This window comes from Aspergillus oryzae, chromosome 5, assembly GCF_000184455.2.
Source record: "Aspergillus oryzae RIB40 DNA, chromosome 5".
NCBI lineage: Eukaryota > Fungi > Ascomycota > Eurotiomycetes > Eurotiales > Aspergillaceae > Aspergillus > Aspergillus oryzae.
In genome coordinates, this window is record NC_036439.1 from 2,505,383 (window position 1) to 2,529,681 (window position 24,299).

The 24,299-nt window shown below is 48.0% G+C and overlaps 10 protein-coding genes across 10 annotated transcripts; 6 read left to right on the forward strand and 4 right to left on the reverse strand.

Annotated features, from left to right (window-relative positions):
• Nucleotides 1-197: 197 nt before the first annotated feature.
• AO090124000072 (uncharacterized protein) lies at nt 198-2,599 on the forward strand (the record flags this gene model as incomplete). Its single annotated transcript, XM_023237522.1, has 8 exons — nt 198-235; nt 284-787; nt 849-1,373; nt 1,455-1,495; nt 1,533-1,582; nt 1,659-1,720; nt 1,770-1,849; nt 1,878-2,599. The coding sequence occupies 8 exons, from the start codon at nt 198-200 to the stop codon at nt 2,597-2,599; spliced, it is 2,022 nt and encodes a 673-aa protein (XP_023092373.1).
• Nucleotides 2,600-2,820: 221 nt separating this feature from the next.
• On the forward strand, nt 2,821-4,974 carry AO090124000071 (3-oxoacid CoA-transferase; the record flags this gene model as incomplete). The annotated part of the gene is made up of 9 exons (XM_023237523.1): nt 2,821-3,109; nt 3,170-3,454; nt 3,560-3,746; nt 3,803-4,104; nt 4,156-4,235; nt 4,294-4,325; nt 4,380-4,497; nt 4,562-4,783; nt 4,840-4,974. 9 exons carry the CDS (start codon nt 2,821-2,823, stop codon nt 4,972-4,974), a joined length of 1,650 nt encoding a protein of 549 aa, XP_023092372.1.
• A 702-nt stretch (nt 4,975-5,676) lies between these two features.
• Nucleotides 5,677-6,609, reverse strand: AO090124000070 (uncharacterized protein; the record flags this gene model as incomplete). The annotated part of the gene is made up of 2 exons (XM_001823699.3): nt 5,677-6,369; nt 6,451-6,609. The coding sequence occupies 2 exons, from the start codon at nt 6,607-6,609 to the stop codon at nt 5,677-5,679; spliced, it is 852 nt and encodes a 283-aa protein (XP_001823751.1).
• Nucleotides 6,610-7,086: 477 nt separating this feature from the next.
• Nucleotides 7,087-9,253, forward strand: AO090124000068 (putative MFS transporter; the record flags this gene model as incomplete). The annotated part of the gene is made up of 10 exons (XM_023237524.1): nt 7,087-7,189; nt 7,252-7,429; nt 7,537-7,711; nt 7,761-7,854; nt 7,928-8,013; nt 8,070-8,200; nt 8,333-8,466; nt 8,676-8,945; nt 9,001-9,085; nt 9,136-9,253. The coding sequence occupies 10 exons, from the start codon at nt 7,087-7,089 to the stop codon at nt 9,251-9,253; spliced, it is 1,374 nt and encodes a 457-aa protein (XP_023092371.1).
• Nucleotides 9,254-9,749: 496 nt separating this feature from the next.
• Nucleotides 9,750-11,516, forward strand: AO090124000067 (uncharacterized protein; the record flags this gene model as incomplete). Its single annotated transcript, XM_001823697.3, has 6 exons — nt 9,750-9,955; nt 10,006-10,267; nt 10,325-10,723; nt 10,774-11,094; nt 11,150-11,376; nt 11,429-11,516. 6 exons carry the CDS (start codon nt 9,750-9,752, stop codon nt 11,514-11,516), a joined length of 1,503 nt encoding a protein of 500 aa, XP_001823749.3.
• Nucleotides 11,517-11,877: 361 nt separating this feature from the next.
• Nucleotides 11,878-13,461, reverse strand: AO090124000066 (putative MFS transporter; the record flags this gene model as incomplete). The annotated part of the gene is made up of 4 exons (XM_001823696.1): nt 11,878-12,261; nt 12,323-12,464; nt 12,534-13,007; nt 13,064-13,461. 4 exons carry the CDS (start codon nt 13,459-13,461, stop codon nt 11,878-11,880), a joined length of 1,398 nt encoding a protein of 465 aa, XP_001823748.1.
• Nucleotides 13,462-14,101: 640 nt separating this feature from the next.
• Nucleotides 14,102-15,542, forward strand: AO090124000065 (glycoside hydrolase family 75 protein; the record flags this gene model as incomplete). The annotated part of the gene is made up of 6 exons (XM_023237525.1): nt 14,102-14,371; nt 14,516-14,691; nt 14,742-15,127; nt 15,254-15,274; nt 15,346-15,415; nt 15,506-15,542. 6 exons carry the CDS (start codon nt 14,102-14,104, stop codon nt 15,540-15,542), a joined length of 960 nt encoding a protein of 319 aa, XP_023092370.1.
• Nucleotides 15,543-16,226: 684 nt separating this feature from the next.
• Nucleotides 16,227-18,406, forward strand: AO090124000064 (fungal specific transcription factor domain-containing protein; the record flags this gene model as incomplete). The annotated part of the gene is made up of 4 exons (XM_023237526.1): nt 16,227-17,075; nt 17,127-18,156; nt 18,214-18,222; nt 18,282-18,406. The coding sequence occupies 4 exons, from the start codon at nt 16,227-16,229 to the stop codon at nt 18,404-18,406; spliced, it is 2,013 nt and encodes a 670-aa protein (XP_023092369.1).
• A 912-nt stretch (nt 18,407-19,318) lies between these two features.
• On the reverse strand, nt 19,319-21,049 carry AO090124000063 (histidine phosphatase family protein; the record flags this gene model as incomplete). Its single annotated transcript, XM_001823693.3, has 3 exons — nt 19,319-20,168; nt 20,244-20,376; nt 20,437-21,049. The coding sequence occupies 3 exons, from the start codon at nt 21,047-21,049 to the stop codon at nt 19,319-19,321; spliced, it is 1,596 nt and encodes a 531-aa protein (XP_001823745.1).
• Nucleotides 21,050-23,090: 2,041 nt separating this feature from the next.
• On the reverse strand, nt 23,091-23,568 carry AO090124000062 (uncharacterized protein; the record flags this gene model as incomplete). The annotated part of the gene is made up of 2 exons (XM_001823692.3): nt 23,091-23,190; nt 23,252-23,568. The coding sequence occupies 2 exons, from the start codon at nt 23,566-23,568 to the stop codon at nt 23,091-23,093; spliced, it is 417 nt and encodes a 138-aa protein (XP_001823744.3).
• Nucleotides 23,569-24,299: the final 731 nt, after the last annotated feature.

Here is a 24,299-nt window from a genome sequence, read left to right on the forward strand (position 1 = left end):
AACGGTACTTGCTTGGTATCTCACGCAGAAGATGGATCACATAGCTACGGCACCGAGTCTCAACAAGACATCACACGCAAGACAGGCTGCATGCCTCAACTGCAGAAAAAGCAAGGTCCGATGCAGCCGCACTCCAGGGGATGCCAGCTGTGATAGGTGCAGGCAGGCCGCTGCCGAATGTGTCATTCCCAGCCACCATGTCGGCAGGCAGAAAGGAGTCAAAAAGTACAAACCTGTAAATAGTCGTACTAAGGATCATGCTAATGAATATTTCAATTTCTAGCAAACGCAAAGGCCTCGAGAAGGCGTTGCATCAGATAGAACAGGCTATCAAGCGGCCCAAGCCTGATGCGTCTGAATCTGATGCTGCACAGAATATCATATCTAGTCTCCAAGATTTACTGAACAGGACACAAGGTAACCAGCTGTACAGCGAGACCGAAGAGCTATCAGAAGACACCGACCGACTCCACAACCCCCATTCTCCCCACGGGGTTGATACAGGTGACAGTTTGTCACTGGATGACGCAGAGAACCCACTGCAACTACTGGCGCGCGCGTCTGACCTTCAGCTACCACCGGCTGAAGTGCGTAGTTTCCATGGAAGGCGTACTCTGGAGCCATCGCAACCAGCAGCAATACCACAGAATAATAACGCAGAAGACGATTCCTCCACGGCCAAACTATTTTTTGTTCCCGTCAAGGCGAATTTGGACCTTGGCTCAGACATGGACCCCATCGAGCTAGGCCTCGTCACCCCCGATGAAGCCGAGTCCCTTTTTACCTTGTATGATTATATATTTACCCCCTACTCCATCTGTACAACCTGGGCTCATGCATCAGTCTAGCTTTTATCAAGACCTTGCTCATACCAGATGGGGCCTTGACCCCGTCATTCATACTGCGTCTTTTGTACGTTCGCAGTCAGCCTTCCTTTTCACATCAATAATGGCTGCCGCTGCTCTTTTCTTACCATCAGCGGCCGCGCTATCGAAGAGACTGTCTCGACACTGTAAATCACTGGCTCAGATGGTCATCACTAAACGTTTCAGATCGGTCGAAATAGTCCTGGCTTTCATGGTAAATGTTCCTTGGATGGCTCATGGGGATTACTTGGGCGACGACGACACATGCTCCTACATTGCGATGGCCCTTGCCATTGCATTGGACTTGTCTTTAAACAAGATTGTTTTACCGTCTACTAGCTTTGACAATGGTGTTATAAGACGGCTTGCCAAGGCCGACTGTATTGATGCAAAAAGAGCAATGCACATGGATGGCTTTGATAATGTCGATCCAAACTCGGAATGGGGCCAAAGGCTACTGCGACGACGCGAAAGGACCTGGATTGCCTTGTTCGTTTTAGAACGAGGGTAAGTAGCTCTGCTCCGAGTTTTGTATGGTATGCCAATCCTCCCTTCTATGACTAATGTACCTCTACAGTGTTTGTTTAGCTCGTGGGAGAAGCTACACAGTTCCCCAAACTTCTCTCATCGTAAGTTGTGACCGATGGCATGTGTCGAACTTTGCAGACGCGCGTGATGGACCCATGAATTCGATGGCGGCCCTCCGAAGAAACCTGGTATGCTGTTTCTGATACGTGGTGATTGGTAGATCATGTGTCTTAATGTATGTTATATTAGGATGATCTTTTCAAGAAGGTCAAGTCCAGTTGCGATAACTACCAGATCACCGATGCTGGTTCAGAAGCTGCTCAATCGTATGCACAACCCTGACCGCGTATTAATTATATGAGTTGCTAACGACAGGTTCAGGATTAAGACCATGATAGAAAGTTTCTACGACCGCTGGTATGAAACATGGGGACCGGCGATTGGGGAGGGTCATTGTAAGTTTGCTGGTCGCTGTTGAAGCAGGCAATCTCGTGCTTGCAGGAGAGCTGACTCAAGGCAAAGCATATTCTCTTCCGCCATACGTGGAAATTTTGGTCACTCACACGCGATTATCAACGTATGGTGGTGTGATCAACCATCCCACGGCGCCACTTGAGGTAAAGCGTTTCTTTCGAGCGGCTGGCCTTTCCTCGGCGCTGAATGTAATGAGGGCAGCCATCCAAGGAGAATCACGATTAAAATCGATGCCGAACAACACAGTTATTATGATTGCATTCGCCGCATGCTCTGCCCTCAGCCTCAGTGTTGTGCCAACGGACACCAGATCCAGCCTGGCCCCAAGCGTACGGAATTTGATCGAGGAAACTGCAGGCGTGCTGGAGCGTATTGGGGCGACCCCCAGTCATAGGAATGGCGCGTCCGTGCTTTACGGACGGTATCTACGACAGCTAGTTCGACGAGGCTCCGAGAATCAAAACGTACCACGGATGCCGACCGAGGCGACCCTGAGGTCACCATCAGCATTTGGTGGGGACGGTGCTCTGCCCCCAATGTCGCAACCGTCATTTCCACCTTTATTCTGGTCAGAACCGCTGCAGTTCTCTGCTATGTCGGATGGTCAGATCATCGATGCTGTGAACCGAGCGGGCATCGCCTTCGGGACGGGCGTGCCGGATGTTCCACTGGACGATTTAATGGGTTGGGACTGGTTGGACATTGGAAATGCAACTGACTTTGGCTTCTGACGACGCTGAGGGGAAAAACAAGCCGATCTCCATCCCGCCGGCGTCCAGAAGTAGCTCCGAGTGCCGATCCCGTTTCCTTGATCAATTCAAAAAACAAAGCTCTTGCACTTCCTCCCCATCCATTGCCCTGTCTTGTTTTCTTTTCTTTCCTTTTTTCACCCTCTTTTTAATTTTTGTTCTCCCAAGGCCTTGATTGAAGGTTATTATTGAAGACGAAGACAATGGTGACATTGCGGGTCTCAGCGTTGCCCTTGTTGCGGAGAGCGCTTCCCGTCGCTCGGCCATGGTTTCAATTAAAGACATACTACAGAACAAGTGTGCCACCGTTACTTCGGATGAGTGCCGGGAAAACCACTCGATACTCAACAGTTACGGCAAAGCAACCGGCGCGAATGCCGACAATCGACCGTGCTGCATCGAAACTTTTCAGGAATGCGGATGAGGCTGTAGCTGACCTTGAAAGCGGATCTACCATCCTTAGCTCGGGATTTGGTCTTTGTGGTGTTGCAGGTAATCAGCCATGGTCTGTGTTTGAAAATAAAGTCTAGGGCTGATATGTGCCAACCATAGAAACCATTATATCTGCTATTCATCGCCGTGGGCCTGAGGACCTACATTCCCTGACCGCGGTTTCGAACAATGCTGGTGCACCAGGGAAAGGAGGCCTTTCTACGCTAACTCAAGCTGGCCAGGTAAATCGATTGATATTGTCTTATCTTGGAAACAACAAAGCTTTGGAGAAGAAATACTTGACGGGGGATATTGCTATCGAGCTGTGCCCCCAGGGAACGTTGGCAGAGCGACTACGTGCGGGGGGCGCCGGAATTCCTGCGTTTTTCACCCCTACAGGAGCTCGTAAGTATCTTTTTCTCTTTTCTCTTTCCCTTTGCTTGTTTGTAGTTGCCCGCTCACCCTGAGGTTAAATGTGATCAAGTTTTAATAATCGCCCACCAAATTTAGATACATTCCTTCAGGACGGACAGATTCCGGTCCGTCTAGATGAGTCCGGTAGAGTTCTGGAGCATGGCGAGCCACGTGAGACGAGGATCTTCAACGGGAAGACTTATTTAATGGAAAATGCTCTCACTGGTGACGTTGCTATCCTTCGAGCATGGAAGGTAGACGAGGCTGGAAATTGTGTTTTCCGGTGAGTATGATCTTGATCTAGCATTGCACATGCGATAATGGCATTAAGCGTTCCAGTTACACCACCAAGGCGTTTAGCCCTCTCGTGGCAAAAGCAGCCACTCTTACAATTGTCGAGGCAGAAAACATTGTCCCTGTTGGCTCAATAGACCCCAATGATGTGGACTTGCCGGGAATATTTGTGGATAGGATTGTTCCTGCCACAGCCCCGAAGTCCATTGAAATCAAAAAGCTGCGGTCCGCTGACGACGCAAGTAATTTGCAACCGACCAAGGACGCTGCCATGGCGCAAAGGAACCGAATTGCTAAGCGGGCAGCAAAAGAGCTCAGGCAGGGATATTACGTCAACTTAGGCGTTGGTTTGTGTGGACCAGTCTTTTATGGTGTGTCCGCGGCTCATAGTTAGATAGGGATTCCTACTCTCGCTCCGTCATTTTTGCCAGAAGGTGTCAAGGTCTGGGTACAGTCCGAGAATGGGCTTCTGGGCATGGTGCGTTGGACCTTCTATGATGCAACCAAAAAATAGCAAGGAAACTGACTGGAATAAGGGTTCATATCCCACAGAAGATGAAGTTGATCCGTGAGTTTTTCATTCCGATCGTCATTTTCTCCTCGTTTAATATCCCTCCCTTAGAGACATCATAAATGCCGGGAAAGAAACAGTCACTCTGGTTCCCGGCGCTGCAACCTTTGATAGTAGCGAGTCATTTGGGATGATTCGGGGCGGGCATGTAGATGTTTCCATCTTAGGGGTTCGTGGAAACATTCCTCGCTTGTGCCCTCTGCAGAGGCGAGGCTTGTCTAACTAGTCTACAGGCTCTGCAAGTCAGCGCAAAGGGCGACTTAGCGAATTATATGATTCCCGGGAAGGTCTTCAAGGGTATGGGGGGAGCCATGGATCTGATCTCTAACCCTGACCAAACGAAGATCGTGGTAGCCACTAGCCATACGTCCAAGGATGGATCCCCGAAAATCGTATCAGAGTGCGAGCTGCCTTTGACAGGTGCGAACTGCGTGAGCACAATTATAACGGATTTGGTGAGGAGAGATAAGCAGGACGAGGATTCGAATAGATGGTCTGACTTTGGCTATAGTGCGTTTTCCAGGTCGATCGGGAGAAGGGAGAATTATTGTTGACGGAGCTTGCTCCCGGTGTCGAGGTTGAGGAGGTCCAGAGCAAGACGGGCGCGAACTTCACCGTGGCAAAGCAACTGGAGCTCATGGAGTGATAATGTGGACCTGGGGATCCGTGACACAACTGAAAAGTGAACGGTTATCTTACCTTTTCACTTTGATATAGGGGCTTAATCCGGGCACAGGGCAGCCGCCTAGGGACACAGGGCACCTACCTAATCAGGCTAAGGGTTTATATAATAGATCTTTTGAATGGCAGAATTTAACCTAAGTATATAGCGATTTCTAACTTTTAAAACGCATACTTTTCTTTAATAAGATATTTAATATAAAGCTAATTAAGTCGTTTAATCTAATCTAAAAATTAGTAATTATTTAATTTTATATAGCTAATTTTACTAACTTTACAAAGATCTAGGTTAGCAAGATATTATTAGGTACATTTTGATAGGATACTAGTATATTAAGTTTAGGGGTACTTAGTCTAGATTTAGGGGTTCATATGCCTAAGCTTAGGAATACCGGTACCTAATCTAAGGATTACAGTCCCTAAAGTTGGCCTTTACTAGGCTTTCTAGTTAGGCGGGCGGTCCACGGTGGGCAGGGTGGTAGGTATATGGTAGACATTTAGGCAGGCGGTAGGTAGGTTCCCTGTGTCCCTAGGCGGCTGCCCTGTGCCCGGATTAAGCCCCTTGATATATGCTGTTTAGAATCATGGGAGAATATGTAAATATCGATGTTAGCAATCGTGATTTTATATGTGCAGTACAATATAGGATTGTTGAATTTACGTGTATTTAGAGTTTCGAGCCCCTAGATGGGGCAAAATTGGATCCTGTCCCTTCGCTGATTGACTCCACGATGTCATCCACGCTCTTCAAGATCCAAGTATTACCTTCGTCGCTTGCAAGCCATTTAGCCCCCTCCTCGCTTTCGGCGTCGCCTACCCAGGTCCCGTCCTCGAGGGCTTTGCGCAGCCCAAATACGTGCGATGTCACCTGCGGGCCAACGCCAGACTGAGCACGCAGGCATGCAACGGCAACAATCGAAGTTGAGATTCTACCCGCAGTTGCACCAGTACGTCGATTAGCTGGATCTGACAAGAGCGCCCCATAATGACTGTTCAAGATATGGACGGGTAGATCAGGATGAGAGTCGGCTAATTTGCTATATAGCTTTGACTCAAATGGGCGATATATCGAGTCCCACAAAGCACGGCCGCGGTGGGCAATCTCATCAATATTCTCCGGCGTTGGGGCTCGGGCAGGAGAGCGCGATAGTTTCTCAGCGACTGAATCCGGAAGGCTGGCCTTGAAGACGTTTAAACAGTTAATGGTACGAGGGATGCCATTGAAGCTAATGCACTTCAGGCCAACCTCCCGCATCAATTCAGCGACGGATACACCCTCATCGGTGGACTGGGAGGCCGTGGCTAGTTGGAAGAGAATGGCAAGGGACTCCGGGGAGTTCATCGTCATCGTGGCGGCTGTCTGGAAGGAAATGAGTATCTTTCTGGAAGACATGTCCTCTCCCCTTTTGGGGATGTAGGAAGCCGAGAGAGTGGTACTAACCGACAAAGCTAGCCAGGATGGCTGCGAGACATTGTTCGATTGCGCCGTCTGTTGAATCTTCTGGTAGACGGATCTGATGTTGGGCGGAGCCGGAACCGTATTCGGGCGTGCTTTTGGGGCGTTGATCAGTGCCTTCAAACTGTTGGGTAGCTTGGACATGTTGTTTTGGTTTACTTAAAGCCGGAGAACTTGTGGTTGGAGGAAAGTTGAAGAAAAGGACGGGGATGAACCTATTCATGTTTGAGTTCTCGAATTGACGCCTCGGCACTAGAAATGGATACCGATGAGACCCTTGATCCCGAGTGGCGCCGATACCCGTGCAGCGTATATAACATGTAAGGTACAGTAACATACATACATAGCACACTTGTATCTTACAGTATGCATGGTACGAATAGAAGCTTTTCTTGGTCTGGGGAAAAGGCAAAGGAAAAGAAAATGCGGGGAAAGAAATCCACATTTGTTTCTTTTGCCTTTTTCATACTTGAAGACCAATAGGACCATTATAGGATCGGTTGTAAAAAGTGGTCACCGAAAATGACGATCCATGTCTGTCCCATTCCTCCAATGAAGTGTATATATTCTACCTAACTCGCTCTTGGATAACTTTGGTCGTTTTCTTACCACCGTATCGTCATGGAGTCCATCAAGCAAAGCACAGAGTTGGTTGAAGATGAGACACCCACGTTATTTACGGGAGCAGTTTCTGGCGATGCTGCCCAGGAGATGTTGGTCCGGAGTATTCTATTCAAATTGGATACAAGGTAGAAATATAGAGTGTGGCACCCTAGACCTCCACAGAATTACTGAGGTGTCTTGACAGGATCCTCCCAATCTTAGCCATGCTCTTCCTATGTTCCTTCTTGGATCGTACCAATGTCGGTAATGCGAAGATCCTCGGCCTCGAGGACGACCTCAACATCACTGGTCGTCAATATGATATTGGCTTGGCAGTCTTCTATCTGACGTACATATGCAGGTATGTTGAGCCACCCAGACCTCAAACATCATGAAGAATCAACGCCATCGCATGTATATTCATGTGTCACAATTCGTGTGGGCTAATCGGAGTACTCCCCACGTAAGCGAACTCCCGAGTAACCTCATCATGAAGAAGGCATCACCGAAAATTTGGCTGCCATGGCTCAGTATAGTTTGGGGTGTTATTACTATGTGCCTCGGCTTTGTTCGCAACTTTGCGGGGTTTGTGGCTGTCCGTGCTATTTTGGGTGTTGCGGAGGGAGGATTGCTTCCTGGGATGGTAAATATGCTCTTCTTTCCCCTTAGTTATATGAGGCTGATATGATTAGGTACTGTATCTATCGTTCTTCTACCGAAGAGGGGACCTAGCCTTACGCATTGGGTTGTTTTACACCGCTGCGTCATTGTCTGGTGCTTTTGGAGGTATGGTTTTTTGCATGACGTTGATCTTTTCCATACCTCCCCCATGCGACTCACGTACGATGATACATACTAGGACTCTTAGCTCGTGGGCTGGCTGAAATTGGCCCTCGGGGCGGACTGGAGGGCTGGCGTTGGATTTTGATTATCGAGGGGCTGCTGGTAGGCACTGTTATACACGAGAAAGATGGCACTGGCCCATTTTAATATTGAAGCAGACATTCTTATGCGGCTGCCTCAGTTATGTTGGCCTCCCAAATAATTTAGAAACAGCGACGTTTTTGACCCCCGAAGAGCGGTCGTTTGCACAGGAAAGGATAATGCTTGATAATCCATCCGCACCTCAGTCGTATGTCTTCCTCCCTGTTCCGTCCCCCCCTTTCGTTTTTCATATCTTCTGGATTTTCTTTTTTTTTTTTTTTTTTTTTTTTTTTTTGGCTTTCTTCTTTACCTCTCCGAGCGGTTACTGACAGGGAAGAAGTCCCTCGGGGGATGAATTGGAGACCTTAAGATGGTCTGAAGTGCGAAGGGGACTGCTAGACCCCCAGATGTGGTTTTCTGCAGCGGCGTATTTTGCCATATTGTCCGGATTGTACTCGTTCGGGTTGTTTGTATGTTTGATCAACCTATCATCTTACCTAGGAGATAACTGATTGGAGACCTTGCTTTATCTAGCTGCCTACTATTATTGACGAAAGTGGGTTTGCAACTGACCCAAACGCCGTGCAGTTGTGGACGGTGGTTCCATATGCCGTCGCGGCTGCCTTAACGGGTAGGGCAAGCAAACCATAGACCGCGACAAAGATGGTGTTAACGGGTAACAGTATTCGTGGCTTTTATTTCGGATCGCTTGAAGCTGCGAGGCCCTATTATGCTTTTCACTCTGCCTATTGCAATTGCGGGGTACGGAGCGATTGCCAATATCCAGTCTGCAAAAGTCAAGTATGGAATGACCTTCCTGATGGCTACCGGGATGTATAGTAGCGTCCCATGTATTCTGGTATGGAATACGAATAACTCAGCGGGACACTATAAGCGTGCCACAACGTCAGCGATGCAGCTGACTATCGCTAACTGCGGTGGTTTCGTGGCTAGTAAGTTGGCCTAGGTATGGGCCCTCCAGCAAGCTATGCACTAACGAGCGACTAGCGTTCAACTATCCTGACAAGGACAAACCACAGTATCACCGTGGTCACACCATTATTCTAGCCCTCCTTGTTTTTGCATGGTTCATGTATGTACATGCCATGCTTGATCGAGATGACGACTGACTTCTCACTGTAGGGTTTTACTTAACATTCTCTACTGTGCCAAAGTGAACAGAGACAAGAAGAAGGGTAGATATGCAGCGTACGTGGGGTATAACGATGATCGAGATCCGGCGTTTAAGTTGATGTTGTGATATGAGGGGGCGTCGGATGAACTCCGAGAATCTTGTACATTTATTTATTTAATACATATAAATGTACTAAACATAAGTTCGACTGCACCGGACAAATTCCCGTGGCAGAATTTCGCACCAATCAATGTAGCTCAAGTATGAACAGGTCAGTCTACTATCACTCCCACCCCGCAGACAAAAGGAAGGGACTGTGTGTTTGGGAAAGCACTTTTCCCACCGTCTAATAGAGCCAACATCCTGACCCACCTACCGTGGAAATGGACACACATATTTATAACTCGGCCCAATTGTCCCATTGAGATATTTTTTTCTTAAAAAAAACACCCCTTGCGCGCGTTTGACCCGAAACAAAAAAGAAGAAAGAAAGATGATGTTGTTGAATATGAGATCGATCGTTTGCAAAGCCCTAGCACTTGTCGCATGTGCCACGACTGTCTCGGGGAGCTTGTGCCCTGGCCCGTGGTCCAAAGACGCATGCCAGCTCTTTTCAGAATCGATGGACTATTTAGATCGAATATATGACCCGAAAGCTGCGTATGTCTTCAGCCCTAGTGCGACTACAGCTTTGCGTCACGACACAAGGACGTCCGTCTGGTACGCAGTGGGATTGTTAGCTCGGAACCAGGATGATGACGTGGCGCAGGCGATGGCAATCATCCAGAATGTAATCGAAATGCAATTCAAGGACCCTGCAGATCAATGGTGGGCTTGTGTTTGAACGTAAAGTGTCGGATGTCCGCTCACCTGTACAGGTATGGGGATTACCCCGTGTACCCCGAGGAACCCACCGTGGGTACTTCGGCGTATCAGTCGAGCCTCTATGACACTTGGGATCCCAACTGGAGAGGCTTTATCGGGACGGCCTTTATCATCGCCTTGGAGGAGTTTCCCCATCTGATCAACCCGAGTGTAACCCAACTTATGCTCGAATCCCTCTACAATAGCACCATTGGAGATGCTTATCGAGTTGGAGGAGTCGACGGGGACAACCTGTATCCCTCGTATACTAACCCGGTAAGAGACGGACGGCTTGGCTTCGTGTAGTGTAATGTCTGATAACTGGTCCTGAAGGCATTAATGAGAGCCATTGTGAGTGGTTGGACCGGCGAGAAATACGCAGATGCCAACATGACGCTGGCCGGTGAAAACTATGCGAATGAGGTTATTGGTCTTTTTGACCGAGCGAACACTCTGTCAGAGTTCAACAGCGCAACGTATACTGGCGTCTCCCTGATTGCGCTGACGATGTGGACAAAGTACGCCGCAGAGAGTTCAGTGATGAAAGCAAAAGGAAAGACAATACTGCAAGCTACATGGAGTAATATCGCTCAACTATATCACGCAGAGCTCAAGAATCTTGCGGGTCCATGGGACCGCTCTTATGGATTCGACATGCAGAAGTATTTCGGAATCATGTCTGCGCATATCTGGACCCTTGTTGGGAAGGAAACTTCACCTGTTATTGATAAGGTATAAGATGCTTGTTATACAATCGGTCTTCTCGAGGCTAATTCGAATAGGTCTATATGATGTCTCATAACGCTGATTTTGCCATTTCTCCGCTTGTGGCTATACTCTCGAGCTTCCATAACTCCTTGGTCCCCGCTACGGCAGTAGATGCTCTAAGGACCTTCCCTGGAGAGCACATGGTCAGCACGTCGGCACAGTCAATCCCCTACGACTATGTTCCCCGGAATATCAGTGCGTGGTTAGGCGAAAAGATAAGCATCGGAGCAGAAAGTTTCAACGAGACTGTTATAGGCGGGCCGGCTATGAATCCGTCTACATTTAACTCGGCGGTGGTCCAGTGGGATACTGGAGCTGGAGTTGGTTGGATTACAGTATGCGCACACCCCCTACTTAGGTAGCGTCAAAGGACTGCCTAACATCTTATAGTTATATGCGACAGAACAGGCTCTCGACGCCGTCGTTGGACCGGGTTATCTTAACCTAACTTATCCCCAGGGGACGTCAGACTCTCAATTCCAATTCCTAGTCTCTCCTTTTACCCAGAAGAAAGATGTTGCAGGCTGGGAAGATCTTGTAGGATTGAATGTCAGAGTGTCCGGAACTTTTGACCCGAAGCTGAGGGTATCATATAGTGCAAGCGATGCCACCATAAAGTATGTTTTCTGACGACCTGAACTTGACCTGCAGAGGCTAATATACTCCTAGTGACTTCATGTACTGGAATCTCACGTACTCAATGCCTGCGAATAGTACTGTAATTCCAAATATATTGTTGGAGGTGAATTTGGTGTGACTGAGTACTCGCAATCAATCAATAAATAAGATAGCTGATTTAAAAGATCACATCGAGGGTTGTAAGTGGAGTCTGTTTGGAGGGATGTGCAAGGGGCCAACGTTTTTTTTTTCTTTTTAGCAAGACATTAGTAACATATATACAGCCATATTTCTGGGCTTTGCTATTGTTATAATGCTGGTTCGGGGTGTGCCCCCATGGTAAAACAAGGCGGGGAAGGGAAAAACAATAAAGAGCACTATCTAAGCTCTTCTTTCGTCTGTTTCTACTTTTTACTGCGGATATAAGCTATCGCATTTATCGAGAGGCCCAATTGCATCCACACACCCTACGACAGGAGGGCTTTTAGCTCAAGTGCAACTCATGCACTTGCGTCGTCCTGGCCAGATCTCTGGCGACGGACGGGCTCCGTTCCAGCGAAACTGAGTAGCATGCCGATATCATAGATGGCCTTCAAAATACCCGCAATGGTAAAAGAAAGACCAAATAGACCATGATTCGATAGTACCCCGGTGATGAGTGGACCTAGACTCTGACTGCTGGTCTTAACCACATTGATGGCACCCATGATGGCGGTGCGTTTGTCCGAGGGAAGCGCTGCAGCGAGGAAAGCCGAGCGCGGTGCCACATCCATGTTCTGGGAACAGGCTCGGAGCACCAAAAAGGTCAGGGCTAGAGGTAATATATTCGGAACCGGAATAAGAGCCAGACAAATGGCAGAAGGAAGATGAGTGAAGACCATCGTCTGTATCCTATGATCAGCTTTGATTATTTCCCTATAATATAATCTAGTACGGCGCTCTAACCTTGACATTGCCAATGCGCTTGGCAATGGAAGAGGCTACCAACATGGACGCAGCGGCGATGATGCTTGTCGTAAAGAAGATGGAACCGAGTTCACCCTCCGGCAGGGAGAATTTGCGTTTGAAGAAATAAGTCATCCACGACCTGCAACTGTTAGCATGGCATTCTGCACCGAATATAAAGAACTGGCACGGCTATCCGTGAAGTACATACATAGATGCCAAGCCCGACGCGAATGAGTCGAGAGCAAAGAGAATGGAGAGTCTGACGACCAACGCCACAAGGTCTCTGTCACCTAGGAAAGAGAAGAAGCCAGTCTTCTTTGGAGGCTGCTCGCCGCCACCCAGGAGAGGCTGGGTCTCACCGTTACCGCCTTGCTGACCCTGCCGTTCAACAGGCTTTTGTTTCTCTGCCTCCACGTGCGGACTCAAAATAGCAGCAAGAATGAATTTGAGAGCACCAATAGCTGCGTACGCAAAAAAGATCATCTGACAAGCAGCGATAAATTGCCATCCCCGATTCACTTGCAGTAGATTGATGGCCCACCCACAGGCCATCATGCCCAGGGCCGTGCCTGCGGTGCCAATGAGAGAATACCAGGCGAATATATCGCTCAGCAATTCATGCGGTGTGAGGTGAGCCAGCGTAGACTCTTCAACAGCTCGGAAGGGTCCAATTTCATTTCCACTATTGGGCGACGTAAGAATATAGATACAGAACTCGAACAAGGTCCGAAGGCTTACCTTGGACTGATCACTCCGAGAACTGCCGCCGCCAGGAGAATCCAGAAGTTGTCGAATAAGGCGAAAATGACACCACTACCTACCATCAAAACCGAGCCTAGTAGGAGAACAGCTTTGCGGCCCATTGTATCGGCAAAAAGGGTCAGGAAGAAGCTAATGACCACATCACCAACCAGAGTTAAGGTCATAAAGAGGCCAATACGGGCATCGGAAATGCCCAATGAGGACAGATAGGAGGCCAAAATGAGGGTTGAGCCACCATAAGCAAACAACCGAACAAATCGCTGGGCGCAAAGCAATTTCACATCTAGAGAGGATTTCCAGAGGGAGAGCAGTCCCAATTCGCTCAGGATTTTCGTGGGAAGTCGAACCCGAGTCTGGGAAGATTCTTCGGACATGGTGGAGGAAATTAATTGATAGCCCCCTCTCTCACTGTCACACGCAGGCACCGAAAAAAAAAATAGGCTGCCTAGAAAGAGGTATCCGTTAGTTAAATGGGGCTGGAGGTCCGTTAAGTCCTTACCTAAGTTGACTAGTTAACTAAGTTATTCTTGGCATGATATGACATAGCATAACTAACATAAAGAGCATGACTAATCTCCTGCGTCCATGTACAAACATAACTTAGTTTATAGTACGTGGTACGTCGTACGTACCTAGTCTTTGAGTTGTTCAGTTTAGTAGAGTCATGCATGACTGGTGAATTACCCTATGGGAAAAGGTCAGGCGATGGATGACTCCGAGAATGATAATCACAATGACTGCACATCTTCTTCCCTTCTAGAAGACAAAAGGAAAACTCGAAAAGAAAGGGGGTTTGTGTTACCTCAAAGCGTTGGTTCATTATGAAATACCGAGCGTGAACTGTGAACTTTGGACACTGTTGAGGTCATTAAAGCATAACCCTAAGTGACGAAAATCTACGGTAACTTATCCTTCTCTACTAGACTTTAATCTCTGTCCCCCAAGGATTTCAACTCTTATACCCCGTTTCTATCTTGTCCTACTGGCATACTTTACACCCGCTCCTACGAAACGATGGCGTCGAAGAGCGCCTCGAGTCTCATGACTCTCTATCTTACACTCGCTAGCTTCTGCCTGGGTAAGACAGCCGATATGTCGGCTTTTAATAACCCCAGCCATGGGCCACCGGCCTCAGATTTTGCGGCAGCAGACTCGCTGCCGACCTCAGTCCTTCGGGCAGCAGCTGCAGCAGCTAGCGTAGTTCCGAAGGACGCAACATATCCCTTTAGCCTGGGTAATTCCGAAACGTCCACCATACACAGCGACTGGGTCTCCTTTAAAGAGGTGCGTTGAATCTAAGAGCCTCGCCTGAGTAGGCACATTACTGACCTCCTTAACTCTAGGGCGCTGCTCTTTCATGGGTGGCTGATATGGATGTGGATTGCGATGGAGTAAACCATAAATGCGAGGTAATTGGCCTTCAAATAGTTTGTGACGCACGTACATCCTCTGACATGCTTATCCCAGGGAAATCGAGATGGCCAATCGCAGACAAACTGGGGGACTCTGTCTGCATATGCAGTGCCTTATATTGTGATTCCCGATAGGTTTCTGGCTGCAAATAAGGATATTCTGCCAGGAAATAATCTTGCAGCCGTGATCTGGTATGTTTCCCTTCCTTTGTGCCGGGACCTACTGAATTGACGATGTTCAGTAATGGCAAGATGTACTATGGGATCCTTGGCGACTCTAATGGGGATGACCCCCAAATTACTGGTGAAGCATCGTGGCTGATGGCGAGGACATGCTTCCCTAAGGAGGATCTACAGGGGAACAATGCCCATTCGTCGAAAGATGTCACCTGTAAGTGTTCTTGTTGGCTTAACGTCTTAGGGAAGGAGCTGCTCACGAATCGCAAAGATATTCTTTTCACTGGCAAAGATGCTGTTCTTCCTGATAACGCCATGGATAAAACTTATATCACAGATTTCGACACTCTGAGATCTATGGGCGACAAGCTTGTCCGAGCTCTTGCCTCAAACATGGACAAATCAGCTTCATCTGAATCTCCAGCTACAAGCTTATGGGCAGGCCGGGGAGGTACGTATTGTTCTAAGATAGAACTTTAAGGAGCACTGTCTAACTCCTGCCAGGTCCAGTGATGATGATTGTTGTGTTATTCTGCGCTGTACTGGTCACGTTGGCTTTGTGATACATGGCAATCAGTGACGAGGAATGATCATGAAGGTGAGCCCTAATCTCGTCTCTTCCCCCTTTTCTTGAAAAACGAAATGGAGTGAGTTACTAACCCTGCCAAGGTGACGCGATTTTGATGGATCATTCAGAAGCGGTTTCGGCAGGACCATGCTGGAAGGCGATGGCTGCTTGGTATGGAGATACATCTGATTATGGCTATCTATCTTTGCATTTCAGTCCCGGACAAGTCATAGAAGGTGATGCATGTTACAAGGATGAAAGCTATTTGGAGGATTTGTTGTATGCTGGGGGTCATTAGACAGTTGCTTTGCGTGAAGGCTCGGATTTTGTCTATTTTTTAAGAGAAGGTGATAAAAAAGCGTATTGCATGACTATCGTCACTGAAAGTTTATGAAGACCTACAAATAGAAGTTTGCTGTTAACCAGATTCATCTTCAATAAATAGCATATACATTATACATAGGTTGCCTTCTCTTATCTGACGCACCCGTGACCGATATCTTATCAGATGTCCATTTGTTTTTTTTCATCTTGGGAAAGTGGATCCTCGGAAGGCCTCCCCCCGCTTTTTGATGCTTTCAAAAAGGCAAGTCATCCCGTACCACATACCCCATCGGTCTCTCATGCTCACCTCTGGTATATCTTTCCAGATTTATCAATCACAATTCCATGCGACTGATAGAGGTCACTTACCTCCACCCTCATGGGCTCGGACGGTTTACCCACAATGACCGCTGCGACTGCTTCCCGAGGGACCAAGGCGTCTTCTGCCGTGTCAAAAACCCGACCTAGGTCCTTAGGAGGCTGTGCCACATGTCGTAGCCGTCATGTAAAATGTGACGAAAGTCGTCCCTCATGCTTAGTGTGTCGAAATCTGGGCTTGACCTGTGACAAGTACGAGATTAGGCTCGTGTTTGATGCAATTGACACGCAAGGTTCACGATGCCGTCGACCTTTGTTTACGGAAGACATGCGGCAGAGGATGAGTAAAGAGCTGGTAGACAGCGTGAATCCAGATGACGCAGCCACTTTGCTGCTTCAGATTGATGATCAGTGCGAAGAACAGGAGCAACATCCCGATAGCTATTTCGATACTTACCTAGGGCCATTTGGTGCCTTCCGCGCACCTCGGCCAGAGCTGGAGCCTACTGAAGGGCTGACATGCCCTTCCATAAAGCCTCCATCATATCAGCATGTTCCTATCGCAGATGATTTCAACACGGCGTTCGAGGAAGCCTTGATCAATGACCCTCTTATGGAATGTCTTTTTGGGGGGATAGATGTAAATGCCACAGGCGACTTCCAAACGGAAAGCTTCTTCAACATTACTGGGACAGAAAATCACGAACGTTCATCACAGCAGTCTGTGACTGAGAGCTCAGAAATGTTGATGGATCTGCCATCATTGTCCCAACATATCCAGTACACGCCAACTATTCCCAATCTGGCTCCGGCGGATGCCCCTTTTCTGTTATCAGTATATAAAAGCCAGGTGGTCACATCATTCTCCCCGGTCCAATCCACAAAGTCTCCCTGGCATATTCTTCACGTGCCGAGTGCCATGGGGACTTTCGCTCAGTTAACCATGGGGGAGCAGCCAGGTAATGCACAGTTGTGTATCTTCTATGCAATACTAGCTACTGGTGCTTACATGCAGCGTGCAGTTTCAACGTCGCAAGGGCATCGTGAATACTGGCAAAGGCAATCAGAGTCATACGCTGTTTCCGCTCAGAATTATCTCAAGGTGGCACTTCAAGATATGTCAGCTACCCTGAAAAAGAGTAAATACAAAGACATCCTCATCTCTTTAATGTGTATGAACACCGTCTTCGTAAGTGGCCAGATATCTTATCAGCATCCCTTCTGATATAGAAGTAAATAGAGGAAAATACCGCGAGCCAATACTAACCAACTGCTTGGAGATAAACAGGCATATCAGGGTAATGAAGATCGCATTAGGAGATGTCTCCTGGACTGTGAAAATTGGATTCGCTTCCGTGGTATACCTAAGACACGTAAATCACGGAAAGTACGACTGTTACACCACTGTTATGTGTATCTCCGCATCTTCTATGAGAGCACATCAGTGTCGCATGTAAGGGGCTCCAGTATGCAACAAGAGATGAATGAATCGCCAGATACCATTACGTCCGTGGCTTCTAGTCCCTCTTTTCGTCTTCGGCAATGGGAAGGCCGACTTGATCAGAGAATGAATGAACTAAAAGAACAGCATTTGGGTGAGAATGACATCCACCTTGAGATCCCGGGTCGATGGGATTCTACGATGTACCCTCATGTGTTTGGTATGCCAGAGACTCTTTTATTCTTGCTGTCCCAAGTGACGCGCCTGGGGAATGAGCGAGACATGTCCGATCTAGACGGTGGGTCAAGTATCCTGGACTTTAGACAGTTTTCTTCACGGGCTCGGAGCCTTGAACGGTATATATGTACATGGAGACCCTCCTCTTCCCCTTTCCACGGCGAAGACAATGAAGACGACGACTTGAATGGGAATGGTGCTTTTAAGGCCAACACTATACTGAGCAGTCATATGGTCCTTGCTCTGCACAAAGCACTGCTGGTCTTCTTCTACCGGCGAATATACGATGTGGATCCAACTATACTGCAAGATAGGGTCTGGCAGGTTCAAGACTCTTTGTCACGATGTGATCGTGGCGATATCCCTACCGCCCCTTTGTTGTGGGCTGCATTCGTCGCAGCCTGTGAAGCGCTGGACCCAACCCTACGAGACTGGTTCACGAACTGGTTCAATAGGTCGTTCAAAGCAAGTGGGTTACAGAACTTCAAGTTCGCCCTTAACATAGCCAAGCAAGTTTGGGAAAAGCAAGGGCGATCTTTGAGTAGCGATAATAGTACTAGCTGGCCACAGGTTATGCGGGACAGCGGCATGAGTATGTTTTATGTCTGAAGAAGGAAGAAAAAAAGCTCGTTTTCTGAAAAAATGTCAGCCTCAACTGGTATGGAACTCATCAGAACCTGACATGCCCTCGAGCTCAGATACTTTGCAATTCTTGAGTGGCTTCTTGCAGGAACGTCGCACTCAAAGGTTTGAGCTCCATTTGTAGTAGCCAGGTTGAAAACCATGGTACAATGCTACTGTTCACGGAAGTGAACGAGGTGATCATGAATGTACCACAGTGATTTACCAGGGGGTGATACAGTGACACCGGGCATGTGAGAAGGGATGAGGACATCAAATTCCTTACATTGTTAAACCTGGGGCTTTCTACTACCCTTGTGTTTAGACTTGTCGATTTACGCAACAAGAACATGGCAGGTGAAATTCAGCATCCCCAGAGGCCTCCAGCGCCTTTGAAAACCGCAATATAAGATATATGGTGTACCCCCGAACTGCAACGAGATGTCTACCGGGAATGTGCAGTTGAAGTGTGATGATACTCCTCAAGTACCCGCTCGCTCACACTTTTGATGGTGAACAGGCCTATCCAAATATGAGTGGCATGAGTGAGGCAGAGAGCTGCTGGGACTATCCGGAGGAGATTTGTGCAGAATTGGAAGAGTTGCACCCAATTTGGACACGTATATAATTGAAGCCTCATCCCTTACTGGCCGTGACGACTGATACCAATTGTTAGCGGCTAAACATTGCTGTGATTGACACGACGATGGCGAAAATTGAGTTGTTGACGAATTAGCAACATGGAAAGTATAGCAATATACTCCCTTCGTCACACGGAACTGAAGAGTAACAACCATTACAGTAAGAGGAGAAGACCTAGAGGAATGCAAGCAGGAATGTATCAAATTGAGGTGCACTGTAGACATCACTGCTAGCTTCCCTAATTCCTTGACAGGAGGTCCATCACATCAGACTTGGGCATGCTGCATCCGCTTTATTTTAAGATTCAATCTAAATGTTGGCGATCACGTTGCTCCGCATTCTCAGCACGACAGCTGGACTCTGAATTTCGTACATACATTGCCATATTCATACACGTCTATGTTGTATACATTCGAATCTAAATAGGGAGCCACCGAGGTAAAATTTCAAACAACAGTATCTCATGGAGGCAACCCCGTCAAAAGTGGGGTCTATGAGTATGGCACACCATCTTCTACCTGTTTCCCCGTGGGATATTCACCAAAACAAGCCTCCTGGTACTTGGCATTCTCCTTCAGAGTCGGGACGCCACTCAAGAACCCATCGACCGCGCAGAAACCATTTTGAGAATCCTCACATCCGACCAGTCCATCCAGAGGTAGTGGGGCATTGTTAAGCACAAAGCGGATGTATCTCTTGGTGTTACGCGTGGACTCTAGGCGAGGGTTGACATAGAGGATCGGATCCAAAGAGTCAAACGAAACATTGCTGGGACAAGTCCAGACCTCAGACATGAATCGTGCACCGAACGGAGTCAGGTCATTAAGGGCAAATGTCCGGTTGGAGGGTGCGTGGTCTATGTTGATTGGCAGACCATGGGGGCCGTACTTGAAGTGCTCAAGACCGAGAGCGGAGATGACTGAGAGAATGATATCATCATGGGACATATCCATATAGAATGGCTGGCCCAGGGGGAACTGGGCGGTGTTGTCATCGTAGGTAGAGTTGATGCTGGTGTCACTAGAGTGAATCAGCTTTCCTTCGAGTCTAGCTGCGAGCTCCAGGACGTAGCCGATGCCTTGGGCACGGCCAGTCGGGGAGCCGAATGCGAAGTTGCCATAGTACTGGATGTCGACATTATAGGCGAAGTCCTTCCACTCTTGTTCGGTGAACAGGGAGCAGAAGAATGACCCCCCTAGACTTGTGTTCTCATAAACACAGAGGTTTTGCATTGCAAGCACATCGTAGGCCGTCAAATTGAAGTCTTCGGGAAGGTAACTGGCCAGCCTGGAGAGAGCGTTCTTGGTATATCGAGGAATGAATACCTGGGCAGACTCATCGCTGGTTCGGAGCAAGTCAGTTTAGTCTGTCCATAGTTGCGCTCTACGGAGACAGCGGGCTCTGAGAGTTACTCACCCGGCAGTCTTGTCCCCAAGACAAGAAACATAAGAAGCCAGAGTATTATTGAAAAAACCTGTTGTCTCTAGAATGACAACCAAATCATACTGGTCATAGGAGCTGTTGGCACCACTGTTGCCAAAGAAACCACCTGGTTCATCTCGTTAGACTGAATAGATTCTACCCTGTGGTGGATGACTGAAAAGCTTACTGAGCCACCAGCGGGCACTCTCCAAAATTCGCCCCTGGGATGTGGTACGGAATACGGGCTTTGGTCGTGCTGTACCATTGGGGTAGACATTGAGGGACTCATTCCAGGCCGCCACATTATCACGGCCAGGGCGATATAACAGCCTGCCGTATTTGATCCAAAAGTCGGCCCCGGATGCATCTTCAGTAGCAGCACCGTTTTCCATCAATGTATTTTCTCCAATCACATACTCCCAATCGTTCAGGAACTTCAGAGGGCCTTTAGCCACCATCTTTCCTGGCTTGGCTTTGGTATAGTTGACCAACTTGGAGGCAAAATCTCCCATGCCTCTCCCATCCAAGAGATTGCTGGTAGGAAACCGCTCGGCATGGCGATGAAGCACATGGACTTGTGACAGCTCACAGCCCTGCGGCATACCCTTGGGAACACCGAAAGTATCCGCATTCTTGTATGGACTCAGGTTGGCCCAGCTTTTGGTCATGTCAAAGCCCGATGCATAGGTAGCACCAGTGGGTGCAGATGCAGGGCCCGACGAACTGGACGAAAAATGGGGTGCAGCAGAACCCACGCCTGCCAGAGCAGTGAGGTATACGCCAAAGGTAAGGTTCTTCATGGCGAGTATGTTACAACAGATCGCCAATCCAAAAAAGGTCGGGGGACGTATGACTTGAAAATACGCCTGCGAGGCAAGACCATCTTTTATAACCTTTTTTTCTCACATTACATGTGACGGCTGCTTCGCTCGGGATATTCTTTCATACAGGGCACCTTTGCCGATCAATAGATATGCCCCGAATATCCCGCATTCTGGTCTCCACCGGTATAACTGTGACTAATATGAATGGGGTGCCGGGCGGACCGAGTGTGAAGCTTTCGCGAGGATACTTTTTGTATACCATCACCACAAAGCCACCAACGCCATGTTTGTTCCGAGAATACATGCGATGCGCACAGTGATACGCAGGGGGGTAATCTGCTTGAAATGCAGCAGGTACGTTCTCCGAAGCGAAAAGATCATATTCTGGTCTTCGGCTTGCGCCCGGAGAGAGACTGCCAAGGAGTCTCCACATGGGGTAAACGCCATCGGAATTTGGTCTCCCTTCTCCACACTTCTCGTAAGGCAAGGCGAGTAGGGTTACATTCGAGGGGAATGAGGAAAGAAAAAGCAAGCGCAAACCAAGGTACTGCCTGCGCGGTTGAACCTGGATCGCTCAAGCTTCGCAGCCAATGCTAATGGCTTGACGCTATGTCGCACGAATAACTCTTTAACATTACTAAATCGCCACTGTAGAGGGAAATGTTGCCGAGCCATCTCTTTGCTGCACCCTTGAAAGCAAAATTTGCATATTTTGTTTCGTTGTGGGAGTGGGCTTATACTCATTTGCATAGAGCTCTCCCTACTATCTGCGAGAGGAAGGCCCTGAGGGAAAAGGTAGGACTTGAAAAAAACAGCAGAACTTGAAGGTCATCCCAACTACCCACTAGAAGGCAATCCATGTCGACCGGTCGATGTTTCATTAGCGGATCTTGCTATGATGTTTCTAGAATAATCACATTGTCCCACGAGCACTGCATCTGTAAAGAAGGCTGGTACCAGGATTCCCAGTCGGTCACGCCGCATTGCTGGAAGGTATAAGACAGGGCAGTAGTGGCTTAAAGCGCTCCGTGGCATGAAATATTCGCTTTCCTTCTCTGACTGGGCAAGACGTTGCGCGTACTCACGCACCTGTTTCCATGATTTTGACTAGTTATTGAAAGTATATCAAGCCTTGTGCATCAGATGCCGGGAGTTCCAACTGTGCCTTAATATTTGTCGTTGTGAAGCTAGTGGAAACCGGGACAGGTACATATTCAAGTCCACGGTTCAAACGCGCGCCACTAAAGTTCTCCGCATACCCTTTGGAGTATTGTCGGTTGAGATGATGAGCCCAAGGCACGACTCAAGTGCTAATTGCTGTTTTAGTCGAGCGGGACTGAAATTGTCTAAAGGTCGCCTTGGGATTGAGCTTGTCGGTGCTTTTCGAGAGTACCAGAGAAGAAAATGATATTTATCGTATGGTGCTTTATTCTATCCAGCAATTAAACTCGTATAGTACCTGGTCATGTCTAATCTATATTATATCACTCAGAGGGATATACTTATTCTTATGAAGCGATACTTCATTCATTTCTGGTGTCTGCCGAAAACTGCGTAAATTGGTTTTTCTGGTAAAGAATAGCCTGCATTTTGAAATCCTGCGAGATTCCCAACATTTCGCTGCATGACGAGGTTGAACCTAGGCTAAGGAAAGACACGTACCATTACTTTCAAGGAAGGGACGGTTTTGTCAGCTTTGCGTCCACTTCAGCCTTGTGGTATTGTAATTCCATCTCCACGGTCCGTGTGATAACCATAGACCTCGGGGGATTCGAGCCGTTCTGAATAAGCTCGATGTCATCGTCGAAATAGCGGCTTCTCCCATGTTGCCTCGTATTGTGTGCCTCACTGGTAGGGACCCCGGAGGGTTCAGACCCCGTGAAACAGCCTCCAGGGCAATGGCGGTGCAGGAAGGGACGCAGTGAGGGAAGACAGTCGCAGATAATGACAAGAACAGTTTCCGCATTCCTATCAACATGTCAGAGATGAACTACTACATGGACCCCAAGAGGAAGCCTTACGCCCATAGGATTGGAACTGCCATACGATAGGGATGGTCCCCTTCATAAAGCAAGTTATCGACGGTGATCGCGCGGAAGATACTGGTAATAATGGTGCTGCTATAGTCAGCTTTCTGCTTCTTTCGAGATTAGTAGCAATGGACTAGGAGGGACTCACATGCCACCCAAGAAAAACATCAGAGTCACTCCCAGCTTTTGCCAGACCCGCATATTTAGTTTCCAGATCAAAGGGATCGGGGCGATTATCATCAAGAAATCCGTAATAACGTTTAGCACGGAACTTGCCAACATGATACTGAGGCGGTCTACACAGTGCCCTTCAGTAATCGTCGAGTCCCATGCCTTAGCAACCGGCTGGCAGCCAAACAAATAGAGGAAAACCAGTATCAGTGAGGGTAGGGTGATGAGGGTCGCGATTCCGTAGATGCAGAATCTCCATAGCTTCACATGGGGACTCAGGCGATAGTAGAGCATGATCAGGCTCAGCTTTGCGACACAAACCAATGGGATGAACGTCACGACGATTGCTAAGATTATCTTGACTGTGTTAATCTAGAATACCTGGTATTTCCTAGGCGTGGGGTGCATTCTCACCACAGTAAACCTAGCCAACTCGCTCTCCGAGAGAGTAGCTTCGTGCTTTCCAAGCCCACCATCACCGAAACCATCTAGTTTATCGTATTAGCCGACATTCCTAGGAGCCGTTGTTAGAGTTGTAGATAATTGAAAGGACTTACACAGGGTTAAACCCTGCGTGGCAACTGCTAACATCTATATTTGCGGTTAGTTTATAGCTTATTTCGTAGTGGTGTCATAACATTTTGTAGAATACTCACCCACGCAAGGATCGTGAAAACTGAAAGCTGTTAATATATTACCGTCGATCATTCAACGGCCGGTCCTGGGCTCACCATTATGAATGCCAAACTGTCGGGTGATGAATACACTCGTATAGGTATGCACCACGAGTGACAAGGTGCCCGTAACAAGCCCAAAAATTACCAGGGCTTGATTAATTGACTCGTACGCTTCATGAGAGAGACTATCCCTGGCTTGGAGTCGGGTCCATCCCTCCAGTGCAACCGTCCAAGCCATATATTGCAGTGGTGCATCAATCCTCTAGCCCTTAAGCTGGCCCGAGTGAGAACTGCAAGTATTTGGTACTTAAGGCTCACCAAACCCGTCCAAAGGATTGTACATGCAGA